This window comes from Patiria miniata, unplaced genomic scaffold, assembly GCF_015706575.1.
Source record: "Patiria miniata isolate m_02_andy unplaced genomic scaffold, ASM1570657v1 HiC_scaffold_28, whole genome shotgun sequence".
Taxonomy (NCBI): Eukaryota; Metazoa; Echinodermata; class Asteroidea; order Valvatida; family Asterinidae; genus Patiria; species Patiria miniata.
In genome coordinates this window covers 4,824,223-4,837,054 of record NW_024037067.1, presented here as the reverse complement: position 1 = coordinate 4,837,054, position 12,832 = coordinate 4,824,223, and the positions used below count along the sequence as shown (strand labels likewise).

At 41.9% G+C, this 12,832-nt stretch overlaps 1 protein-coding gene across 1 annotated transcript in view; it reads right to left on the bottom strand.

The window, feature by feature from the left end:
• The window catches only part of LOC119735031 (serine/threonine-protein kinase SMG1-like), a 56,113-nt gene that overhangs the window by 36,810 nt on the left and 6,471 nt on the right, over positions 1 to 12,832 (bottom strand). Inside the window, exons 9-26 of the mRNA XM_038208720.1 lie at positions 12,025 to 12,122; positions 11,427 to 11,542; positions 10,824 to 10,908; positions 9,904 to 10,149; positions 9,631 to 9,732; positions 8,954 to 9,030; positions 8,236 to 8,434; positions 7,647 to 7,777; positions 6,847 to 6,990; positions 6,044 to 6,159; positions 5,380 to 5,473; positions 4,813 to 4,914; positions 3,914 to 4,117; positions 3,265 to 3,355; positions 2,536 to 2,656; positions 2,379 to 2,447; positions 1,859 to 1,986; positions 199 to 363 (exon numbers count right to left, since the gene is read on the bottom strand). Of these exons, the coding sequence (XP_038064648.1) occupies positions 199 to 363; positions 1,859 to 1,986; positions 2,379 to 2,447; positions 2,536 to 2,656; positions 3,265 to 3,355; positions 3,914 to 4,117; positions 4,813 to 4,914; positions 5,380 to 5,473; positions 6,044 to 6,159; positions 6,847 to 6,990; positions 7,647 to 7,777; positions 8,236 to 8,434; positions 8,954 to 9,030; positions 9,631 to 9,732; positions 9,904 to 10,149; positions 10,824 to 10,908; positions 11,427 to 11,542; positions 12,025 to 12,122 (2,288 nt within the window). The remainder of the gene's footprint in view (positions 1 to 198; positions 364 to 1,858; positions 1,987 to 2,378; positions 2,448 to 2,535; positions 2,657 to 3,264; positions 3,356 to 3,913; positions 4,118 to 4,812; positions 4,915 to 5,379; positions 5,474 to 6,043; positions 6,160 to 6,846; positions 6,991 to 7,646; positions 7,778 to 8,235; positions 8,435 to 8,953; positions 9,031 to 9,630; positions 9,733 to 9,903; positions 10,150 to 10,823; positions 10,909 to 11,426; positions 11,543 to 12,024; positions 12,123 to 12,832) is intronic.

Sequence of the window (12,832 nt, the reverse complement as noted above, 5' to 3'; positions counted from 1 at the left end):
TAGAATACGACTCCAGTGTTTTACCAACATTTCAATATCTTTGCTGCAAAGGTGCCAGTGAGACACCAAAACCTTCTCTTTTAAATATTCTGAAAACGTGAACTTTGTTTCAATTTTCTTGTGTTCTATTGGTGAATTCCCTGATAAATAAAAAAATAAATAAATAAAATAAATTTGGTTTAACTGCTAGATACTCACGGTGGTGTTGTTCTTGGCAATCAGGTCGTTGAGCATGATCAGTCCGTGCCGGAGCGCGACGGCATGCTGGCCGCAGTTGACTGCAGCGGCTACAGCCAGGCAGCGGATGTTGCGTAGCCAGTCCTGGCAGGTGGCGCGGTTGGTGCGGAAAAAAGTCCTCACAGCCTGGAAGGGGAAAAAAATCACGTGTAAAACAAAGAAAATAAAACTAATCTCCTGTCAAATAAGTAAACATAAGACAGAGGGATTGCTCGCAAGAGAATAGTTCATTTAAAAACCAAGTCCAAAATTGGAATGGAAGATTTGACACCTTTAATAATGATTACTCACTACTACTCATTAACCCTAACCGAACTCAACCCATCAAAGCCCAACAGCAGGTGTTGTTGAAATCTGTTGGGATAGGTACAGTACCCCTAAACTGATGGTCTTTTACACTGGGTTTGGCATACCACCAGAAACTGAGTTCAACAGTGTGTGTGTACAATTTCCCATGTGGGTGTTGGAATTTGCCTGGATGGGTATGGTTCCTAGTAAGTTATGCTAGGGAGTTGGGGTTAATAATTCCAGAAAATGTGCAGAAAAAAAATGTTCCCTGATTGTGTTCATGTTGTCTTTATATAGAAATGCTGAAGTACTTCAGCGATTATTACAGGAAAACTTCATCAGCCACTGCTTGGCTGAGCAGGGCTGTTCATTCAAGCGAATGACCATATATCACTGACTGAGATGCAATCATCTTATATGGGGAATTTTACCTTAAACTTTTCCAAGATAATCATTTATATGACTCATCTGGTAAATTGAGTAATTCAATTTTTGTAAGGTGATATTAGAACTATATGTGACAATTAACTCTGATTTTCTGTACAACTTGGCATTGGCAGCGCTTTAGGAATTTGACATATTACAGCTAATGTACAAAATCTGCAAACATCACATAACGAAACTACCAAATTATTATGAAATACCTTACTTGACTGTAAGTGAATAATAGTCTCAAGCATCCTGTGAAATCATGGCACCTGGTGTGCTGTCACTTTCAAGAAAAGTGGATTTTTTGTATCAATTTCCAACGATGGCCGGCTTACCATCGTAGGAAAAACCTGACTTGTTTTTCCAAATACTGCTCTCAATTCATCAAATTTAGTTTGTTTGCAATCGGTTACACATCCATGAACGTGTGCAAGCCAGGTAGTCTGGTTCCCTTACCTGACAATTTCCTGACGTCTACGAATTGCTCTGTTTTGTCTGAAGTTGGGTCAGGGAACCAGACTACAAGAACAACATTTTTTCCCCGTGATTTTTCCAGTATCCATGACCACAAAACTTTAAACAGGTCAGTGTTGCTCTAAAAAACTAACCCCAAAAGACATGTCCAAAAAAAATACGGCAAACACAAATGCTGTACATTACATTTAATGGCCCAAGGCTGGAAAATGATAGTGTACTTCTTAAAGGAATTGCCGCAAGCATTCCACAGAAGATTTCTTCACATAATGATACCACTACCTGTTTGAATTACAAGTACACATCTAACTTAAAAATTGCAAAGTATCCAATACATTGTATAACAAATACAACAAAATTTGCCTCAGGTGTCGTGCACCCCTCAGGTGTTCAAAAACTCATGGCATATTCCCCCAGCAGTGTAACATACCTTTGGTGTCGAGGGCATGGCAATGGCGCATCCTTCATACGCGTTGTACATCAGTTTCTCCAGGTGCTCCAAGAACTGCAGCAGCAGGACTGGCCTGAGCTGGTGCAGGTGGTAGGCGGGGCTCAAGACTTGAAGTAAGTAAAGAAGATATTGGAGAAAAGTATAGTAAACAAAAAAAACACAATAGAGTCCACAAAGCAATGACAGTTATGAAGAAATGATATAGATGTATTAATGAGTTAAAAAAACTTCACATATTGTGTGTTTGTTCCTTTTGAAATTCCATTAAAATGTACTGGTTGGTGACTGGGAATTCATGTGAATATACAAAACACTATTACATAAAGTTGTCGACAGTCCCCCCCCCCCCCCCCCCCCCCCCCCCCCCCCCCCCCCCCCCACACACACACACACACAAACACATAAAATATAAAATTACCTTTTGCTTCCCAAAATCAATAAATAAATAAATAAATAAAATAGAATCATCTGACCAAAAACACAAACATGCTTCTCTTACCTTTGCAATCTGATTTTGAATTCCCTTCTGCTGGGGATTTTAACTCTCGACCAAATTCCAGTAAGGTAGCTGTGAAATAAAAAAAACCCAATTAGGTTCTAATCTTATCCTGACAAATCACAACCATGAACAATTGTACAATTTCAGTTCTGCCTACCTTCGATGGCTCTGAAGGTTTCCTGTGGTTTACCCAGGGGAGTTCTCAGCTTGGCCAGGACACAGTATTGGGCTGCCTCCCAGCTAGCCCAGAACCACTGCAGGGCGATGTTACCATCAATCTGAAAAGACCAAAAACACAACATGGGTCAACATTAGATGGGCTAGCCCTTGCTTTACTGGATCCTGCAAAAACAACTCCAGGCTTTCAAGCAGACCCAGGTGAAAAAGTAGGAGAACAGTAGGATCACAATTAAAACCCCCAAAACAGGACAAAAGTAGGACCATGGAAGACAAAATCAGGATAACAGTAGGACTTTTGCGGGCTTTCAGGAGTAGTTTTCGTTAATCCTCGCCCATGTCCACAGCATCATAAGCCTCATTTGGCATGTTCTGTACTCACAACACTTGTGCTCCATCCTCAACTAAGCTCTTGGAAGTACAGTTGCAGTACTCCTGCGCCCAAGCCCTTCATTGTGTGATTTACATATGACAGTGTGTAACACTGTTATGAAAAAATATTCAATGAGATTTCATTTTTCGGATTTGTGGGAATTTCAAGATAAAAGTTGGAAAAGTAGGAACAGGATAAACAAAAATTAGGAAAAAGTAGGAAAAGTAGGAATAATTGAAAACCTGCAACTCAAAGTTTGATTTACAGAAATTGATCTCACAGATTCATTGTTTCCCAAGATTTGATTTTCTATTTTAATTTGTGTACAGTACTTACAAATTCAGGCAGCCTGATCTCCGTGTGGCTGCTACTACCCTTGTCAGGCCTCTGGCAGCTGTGATATAGTTTCTCCAACCAATCAGGATCGCTGAATGACACGGGAAATAGTCACAGGACAACAAATTTTATACTGGCATTCCAGACTCGTGCCAAACCAAATAGCAGAAGTGTCTTTTAGGATTAAATTCGAGTCACTGATTTAAGCAACTTTCTCCTCTGAGGTAAGCGTGCCTTTTGCCAAGCTTACGGTCTCCATGAAATAGACATAGCAGAAAACATGTGCTTTGCAGTGCCATGAAATCCGGCCCAGCTGGTAAGCTCAAAAATCTCAATATGTTTGTTTTGTTTTACGAAAAAGTATATTATTACGATTTTCGGCGTCTGCAACCCTCTGAAAAAGGGCTTTCATTTTGCGTACAAATGAACCCGCCCTGCAAGAATTCTAGTCTGGCAGCTAATAAGTTGAATTTTGTGCAGAAATACCCCCGGTAATTCAATAACTAAGCTTCGGTGGACTTTTTCCATTGATATCTCATTCAGAAGTGAATAACTTTAATATTTGCTAGGAAAACAGCAATTGAAAAAACAAATCTATTTTTTGAGGTGAAACTCGGAAAAAAAGCACAGGGAACACATCTTTAATTACCTTGGTGTCTCTCCCAGCAGTATGAAGGCCATGACAACCCTGAAATCCTGGGAATGAAACGTGCCCATGGGAGTCCTGCCGATGTGGCTTCGCCTGGCCAGACGGAAGGCCTGCAGACCCTGGGGATCCTCCTCAGAGAAGGTGACTGTTGCCTGCTTGCGCTCACCAAGACGCTTGGCTTGCGTCAGAGGGGAGGTCTCACTCCTGGACAAAAGAAGGTATATTTTGGAGAGTTCACTTCACAAAAGACTAACAAGCTGACTTGGTAGGCTTTCAGCTTGTTTTGTTTAAAGGTAATGGGAACATTTGTTTTTTGGGGCATTTGTTTCGTTTGAAGCAACAAAATCGCTCAAAATCTTACTTGTTTAACTTGCAGCTTAGTGGATACTCTTTTGGGGCAAGCATTTCAGGAATGCGCATGCTCACAAAACAGTCCGTATCTCAGGAGTGAAATTGGTGCGAATAGTTTGATCGCACTGAAAGTTCCCATTACCCCAGATGCATTAAGGTTTGAACTCAAGTAAATTAACAAGTTCACGTCAGATGACGTGTATACACGAAAAGGTGTTGCGGTATTCGGAACGGATGACGGATAAACACGCAATGAGCGAGGCCAGAAATATGTGTCAGCGATCTGCACACAGCGAGCGAGGCCGGAAATATCAGGGTGTGCTACCCACAGATGACGGCCTGAACCCATCTGGCATCGAGGTAAGTGAAAACAATCCTGCGCGTGGGTTATGTCAAAATGTCAAAATAATACTGGCATGAACTGCTTAAGTTTGGCACAGCAGTAGCAATGTGTCTCAAACAGGCCTAAGGTTTTTGATAATAATTTTCTAGGCTACCTTGGATAATACAATTGATCCTATATGCCTTTAACTGATTTTTCTACCCACCTGAGTAGGATGTCAGCAGGTAGCATGGCCAGCAGGGATGTGTAGGCCTTCTTGACTATCTCACTGGTGCTCAATAACTTCACTTTGCACATCTCAAGACACCTGCCATGAAATATAAGTATACTAAAATATAAGGTTGTTTTCGTAAAGTTGGAAGTCAGAAGCCATTAACCCGTATATGCCATGCTGCCAGGGATCGCGCCCAAAGTCACGATGCTAGCAACATTAGCAATGCTGCAAACCTGGGAAATAGCAAACGGGGAGCGCTCGGAGAGGAAACAGCTTTGTTAGCGGTGTAACTTTGGGAGTGATCCCTGGTTACATGGCATACCTGGGCTTTTGGCTTCATATAGCCCCCTTTAAACAAAGACATTGACAAAATGGGGAACTGTCAACTGGATAGCTCAGTTGGTAGAGCACAGGAAAGGCAAAGTGGAGGTCGCAGGTTCAAACCCTGCTCAAGGCAATTTCCTTTGTTCAACATTTCAATTATGATAACACACCAAGTTAAGTTTCCTTATGATTCACTTGACTACATTTCAATCATTCTGAAAGTATGTTTCTTACCCTAGCAGAAAGTCTGTGCCCGGTTCCCCGCAGCTGAGCACCAGCTGAAGACACTGGCACGCTCCCAAGCAGACGTTCAGCTCTTTACTGTGGGCTGTCAAAAGTCCAATGGAAAAAAATTATCAGGTAAAAAGTTTACTCAGTTGAATTGAGATGTTGCCGTCAGTGTCATAAAAAGGGTGTTGCAATGAATTTTGCACCTTCTTGTTCAAGTTTTCAGCACAAACATCTACAATATACATTATTTCAACTTTGGTGGCATTTGGTTCTTTTGGCAGAGTTGTACTAAGTCATCACAAGTCAATCACAAGTCCATCACAAGTCCATCACAAGTCAAACACAAGTCAAACACAAGTCAATCACATGTCCATCACAAGTCCATCACAAGTCAATCACAAGTCAATCACAAGTCAATCACAAGTCAATCACAAGTCAATCACAAGTCCATTACAAGTCAATCACAAGTCCATCACAAGTCCATCACAAGTCAATCACAAGTCAATCACAAGTCAATCACAAGTCAATCACAAGTCAAATCACAAGTTAAAAGCTCTGAAATCCAGGAAATAAACTTTAAATGAATGTTGGCAAAAGAGACTCAGCTAAAACCTTAGCATTTTGGAAGACTTCTTGTAGAGTTTGCATGGAATAGCTCCATACTTACCCAGTGGCAGGAGTGCTTGTATAGCCAGGTTGAATGGGGCGGTGACATACAGGATCTTATAGTCTCCTTGCTGCAGATGCTGCAGAATGCTGTAGAACCACTGCAGACATAGGCGTCTGTGGGTTGTGACAAACACATAGATATCTCTCAAGTTAACCATCCGTCTAAATTATTGGACAAGTTGTGGAAAGGATGTATTATCATATGCTTTGCTGTATTAACCCTAACTCCCAAAAATCCTCTTTGCAGGGAAAAATCTGACAGTTGATTTTGGAGGATGCCATTGTGTGAAGGTGAAGGTGCAGGCTGCACCTTGTGTTGTTTATGCTTTGCCGTGCATAACTTTAGGCCTAGATTATACTTGAAATCATCCGTCCTGCCTTAACGTATCAACAGTGATTGTTGGAGGATTTTGCAGGATTGAGGCAGTGGTCACCCCTCTGAACAATTTCAGGATATAATGGATGATTTTGGAGGATTGAGGCTGAATCCAAATTTTTACGTGGAGGCTGAGAATGATTTTGAAGGACTGAGGATGCATCCGAGCAAAAAGGCCCAGGGGTTAGGGTTAAACCACTTTCATTGTATAGGCCTATAGCCCCCCCCCCCCCAATTTTTTGTTACGCCTACAAACATGAAATGAAACCAGGCTAAAATTACATGCCCCCAAAAATTTCAGAAGCCCAGGGGAGATTTAGACTGTAGTCATATTCGTGTATGAATTCAGGTCTCTGGTGACTAGCTTACGAAACGGTAGTAGTAGTGGATCAAAATTTTGTTTAAGTTTATGAACAGTCATTTACCTGCTATCGTTGGCCACAGCCGGATGGGGCAGCACGGTGCCGAGTAGGTTCAGGATGGTACGGAAGTAGCTGCTTGTCTTAGATGAGCCTGAGCCGAGGTTGGTGGAGGATAGACCGAAGCTGCTGGAGATGAAATGTGCATTGCTGAAGAAGGGGACCAATCAAAAAAGGGAGTCAGATAAATACAAAAAACATAAAACATGTATTGACTCATAAATGTCTTTATTCCAAGTGATGTTTGAGCATAGTTGCAGCAAATTAATTTACCAAAATCTTCTTTGCCAAAGTGGAAGAATTTGGAGGATTGAGGTTACATGGCAAAAGTGCGTTACTGATTTCGTAGGATGCACTTTGTCAAGGTTTTGGGCCGGACCTTGTGTTGTTTTTGCTTAGCTATGCATAAATATAGGCCTGGATTATGCTTGAAATCGTCCGTACTGCTCCAGGATGTCACTGGCCAAGCCGCAACATATTGACAGTCACTGCCGCAGGATTTTGCAGGATTCAGGCAGTGGTCACCCCTCCACGGACCATATTCAAGAAACAATGGCGGAATTTGCAGGATTGAGGCTATATGCTATTTTTCCATGAGGCCAATTAGAGGATTTTGCAGGATTGAGGCTATATGCTTTTTTTCCATGAGGCCAATTGGAGGATTTTGCAGGATTGAGGCTACATCCAAGCAAAAAGACCTAGGGAGTTAGGGTTAAAAGTCAGCAGGATTTGATGTTTCGCCCCCAGTGGAATCTTTCCCAAAGGCATTGAGTACACGATAAATTTATCGTTTATTCTTCACTGACCTCTCACTGTGAGCACACAGCGTGTTGAGCAGAGCGTAGTGAGTAGCTGGGAAGCACTCAGCGATCAGCCAGTGAGCGGCGCTCAGGTGCTTGGTGAGAAGCTCAAACAGGCTGGGTGACAAAGCCCACATCTGAAAAATCATTTCAATAAACCCCAAAAAAGATATATGAGGCAAAATGTGTTAAAGGCATTAGCATCATATGCTTGTCATATATATTGTTTGTTTCCAAAAAGAAAACTACTCAAATTTAAAGAAGAAAGTTCAAAACATCACCTGTTGAAGTTTCAGCTCAGTGGATATTACACTTTTTGAGAAAAGACCGTGAAAAACTATGCACAGCCTTTTCATCACAAAACACGATTTCATCCACAGCACTCAGTATTTCCAAAACTCTGTCAATTGACTGATCGTTGGAAATCACCTACATTTCTTGATTTCTTCTAAATGACAGCAAGCCAGACGGAATAATTTCATGGGGTGTTTAGTGCCAGAACGATCTTTAATCCAAGTAAGCTTTTTTTGATAATAATTCGGTTGGTTTCTTACGGGATAAATGCAAATGATCCTATATGAATTTAGATACCTACCACAATGATAGAGCTCTTGGTGCTTCCTATTTCAGACAGTGTGCTCAGGTCAAAGACCACCATGACCTCAGCCTCCTGCACCGTGGGGGGCTGCTGGTCCCCCTTGATGGGGTTGTCTGGGACGAGTTGGAACTGGGTGTCTGAGCCGGTGAAGGCCAGGAGGGTTTGGTAGGCAATCTCTAGATCAGCGAGGAGAAGACTGGGCAAAAATATAACAAACAAAATTAGCAGAATGAAAGTTCTCAGAGTGTTTGTCTTAGGCCCATAGCCATTAATCATTGGCTGGAGTGCCGTGGCCTCGTGATCTGGAGCATTGAATTCGTGGTCTGCGGGTAATTCTGGAGGTTGTGGGTTCGAGTCCAGCCTGGGGTTGTGGTGCGTGTGCCCTTGGGCAAGGCACTTTGTCACTCATTGCTTCTCCCAACCCAGGAGTAAATGGGTATGTGTGAGGGCACACAACCTTTCGATCACAAAACATGGTTTCGTTTATAGAGGAAATAAAAAAAACCAGTCAATTGACTGATCGTTGGAAATCACCTACATTTCTTGATTTCTTCTAAATGACAGCAAGCCAGACGGAATAATTTCACGGGGTGTGAAATACCAGTACGATCTTTAATCCAAGTAAGCTTTTTGATAACAATTCGGTAGGTTACTTTTGGGAGAAATGCAAATATTCCTGTACGCTTTTAAAATGATGCTGTTTAAAAATCTTTACCTGTAAATGGCTTCCAGCATGGGAACGTCTTTGATGCACAAAAGCTTCTGGTACACTTTCAGTAGCAGGGCTAATACCTATAGAAATACAGGAAAAACTTCAGAAACATACTTTTAAGCAGCACTTGGGTCGACCTTGTGATGACACAGAACAGGTGGCAACTGACTTAGGATCAAGCTACGCCTGAGCCACGGCCGTCGGAACATTTCAGTTGCCGAGTTTTTCAGCGACCTGAGTGTAACTGCGATAATAGTAAGACAATCAGCCTCAGTTGCTGCTCAAAAAAAAAAATCAACAGTCGCAGAGTAGAAACTTCTGCACCATGACAGAACATCTTCCTGACAGGCAAATCAATCGCAGACAACCTGTGGAAGTCACTTAATTTTTATTTTTGTACTATGTTAGCCAGTTTACAAACCTAGGCTTCATTTTTTTAGCTGTGGCTCTGAACGGGAGACATTTTGGCACCTGACTTGCAGAACTTTGGCTTAGTACTGGTCAAGTGTTCTTCTTCGGGAACTTCAAATCCTGACGCCAAAGCTAATAAGTTTTCCATTTTGGTGTGAATATTCAAGTCTTTCAGATGATTTTGGCACCAGAGATGAAGCCGAGCCCAGAGAGATAACCGTGGTTTCGCAAATGCCAAATGACGACTGAGGAACTATTGCTTTAAATACCTCTTGGTTGTTATGGAAGCGTAGTTTCTTGAACTTTGACCCTGGTCCGAAGAGCTTCTCTGCCGTGTCTGAGGGCAAGCCAGTGTTCTGGTACTTCAACACCTATCGGAGAGACAAAACCTTTTTTCAATTTTGAAACAAAGACTTGGATAACAGTGTAGATTCTCAGGTTTAATTCTTTCCTTCTGCATCAGTATATCTGTCAGACTCTGAAAAGGGCTCGACCGCGACACTGGTGCTGGTTTTTAAAAAAAAAAATCAATTTTGACTTACCCTGTACAGCAAGCAGAGAGGGGACAGGACGACTGGGGTACGGGGGAAGTCCACCTGCAGGGCTATGTCAAGCTGAGCTAGGGCAAACGTGACCATCTCATGCTGGCATTGGACCAGGGAGGAACGGATGCTGTCACACAGCACCGACAGGCACTCATTAGCTGCTAGGATGATGGTCTCATCGGTGCCGTCGCCACGGCTCTCTTTCTGGACTGTGTGGACGCACTTGGTGATGCCTTTGAAAACCTGGGAGTACAAAAATTATTGTAAATACAAGAAAAATGAAAAACTAGAGGTCTATGCCTGTTCGATGAACAGAACGTAGGGCTTTCCCGCATTTTGATTTTTCATGAGTCTATGTGCAGTCTGAATCAATTTCATGTACAACCAAAGTTCTATGACTTCTTAGCTGTTTATGGCAAGTCTTGTAGTTCTATATAAGACTTTATTTATCACCTTAAAGATGGCGTCACATGACCCGTGATGAAGTCATTATGACGTCACCTCCATTTTTGCCTATAACACGTCTCTGTCTACATACATACAAAGTTACAACCCAATCGGACTTGTAGTTCTCTAAATATAGGACTTTTAAATATGCACCTATAAGATGACGTCACGTGACCTATGATGACGTCATCATGACATAATGTTTCGCGGATGGTCTTTCGGTGATGGTCTTCCCTTATTGCAAGTTTGGATACAAGGCTTACAAATGACAAAAGTGGTCTCCAGAAAAATCGTGGACAAAGTCCATGGGATTTGGGATAAAGGAATCGGTACATTTGGGTCTGAATAAAAAAGGGCCTTTAACAAGTCCTGTTACAAGTAACAGGGGACGAAACATTACTGTCACTGATAAGGCTACTACAATTCATACAGGATTTCCGAAGGTTGTAACGGCAGAGTTCCTATCTTACCTCGGAGAGATAACCAGTCGTGATTGGTGAGCCAGGCCTGGGGCTGAAACCGTCCCCAAGACACTTTACAACCGTGGCAAAGACACTAGAAACAAAACAGGAAATGTTGACTTTAGGTGTGGATCGTTTCGTACAAAATAAAACATTGATGAAAATATAGGGGGTTGTTTTGGAGATCTACATCTTAAAAAAGGGAAGATGGTGGAAAATTTTGACGTCAAAATCTTACAACGTGAATGCTACTTATTTTTGTATATAATTTTCAAGAGAAGAATTTTAATGCTTTTTGAGATATAGTTGTTGGAAATTAAAAACACTTCATAGGTACAGATGAGAATGGGAAAAAGAAGGCAGGGCAAGTCCATGAAAAAGTGGACACAACTGAAAAGTGGACAATTTATGAAATCTTCCAAACTACAAGCATCACAACCTTAAACGTGGTATCAAATGAAAGGGACAACAAAACCTTTCATTTGAGTGATATAGTAGTAAGATGGAATATGGTCATTGTTTTTTTTTCCCCAGCCCACTCGATTCTCCACATGTTCTTAGATGCAAGAGCCTCATATGATTCACATCCAGCCAATACGCTGACTGACTTACTTGATGAGTGCGAGGATCTTACTTCTGCAGACCTCAGGCGTCTGTGGCTCCTCACTGTCCGCCTTGTTGCCGTCACCAGAAGCCCCCGATGCCCCACTACAGCAGTGGCTCAGGTCCTGGTCAACGCAAGACAGGGATTCCATAACAGTGGGGAATATTTAGGGGAATGAAGACTTCGGAGCTGGTTGGTTGAAAACTTTGGCAAGCCCTAACCCTCCTTGTCTTCTGCACTTCACAACCCTTCAAGTTTTGCAAAACCACTTTTGCTCATAGCATTATCATCCACACTTCAAATTCCTTTGAGGTAATCTTCTGTGGAGTATGGATAACACTTCAAATCCCTGCGCAGTTCTTTGTGTGTTTAAGGTCAGGGCAAGCAGGTATATTCAGTCATGCTTCACAGCTATCCACAGTGCTGTGTGACACAGTTACTTTAACCATGTATATCCCTTCACCTTAAACTGACCTGAGTGATGTAATGATGTCAAATTCATTTCAACAATTTTTATTTGTTTACAAATTAGACGTATGACCGTTCAGGACCAATGTAGTAACCATATCCAAGACACAAGAAAAACAACATCTATTTTGTTCTCACCTCTGAGTAAGCTTCCATGTCTTCAAGGAATTGTCCGAGTAGGGTGACGGAGAAGTTGATATCAGCCAGCCAGTAGCTGTGGAAACTAATCAGGGTATCTGTACAAAAAATTTAAAAAAAAACTTTCAGTACATTCACTTACAGTATTAAGGCCAAAATAGTATCCTGGAGAAAAAAAATCAATCTGGTTATTGTGGGGCTTTCCATGATGCTGATAAAGTAGGAAAAAAAAACACTGGCCCTATTTTTTATTTTAGAAACTAGCCACCACTTCTAATATTCTTACACCAATTGAACTCAGCCGTCAAGCCTGAAACACGAGTGTCTCCAAAACCAAGTCTGTTGCTTCAGTCTGGGTCCTGATACTGACAAAATGTTGATGCAACTTTTTTGATAAAATTTGCTCTTGGGTCAGGGTCAGTATGAATGCAAAATAAAGTTAAAGCCAAAATGCTTCTAAACAATAAGGCACTGACAAAGTCAGCTTAACCCTAACTAAACATTTCAAAGCCTGCTCAACGCAGCAACGTACAAGACTTGTCAAAATGACAAGCCTGCCCATTGTAGCAAGGTCCTTCATCCATCCATCCATCAAGAAAGTCTCAAGGCCAAACTGCCTCATCGGAGTGGTCACCAACTACGAAGCATGATACAACTGTGGCATTCAATGGGACTAGCTCTCATTGTTTCAGGATTGGCCATTTATGCACTGGTGTTGATGGCTCAATGCAGCAAGGTCCCACAGACTTCTACACCTGATGCACTGTGTTGCGTTTGGCAGGGTTTGGGCTAATGCGATTTGTACTTG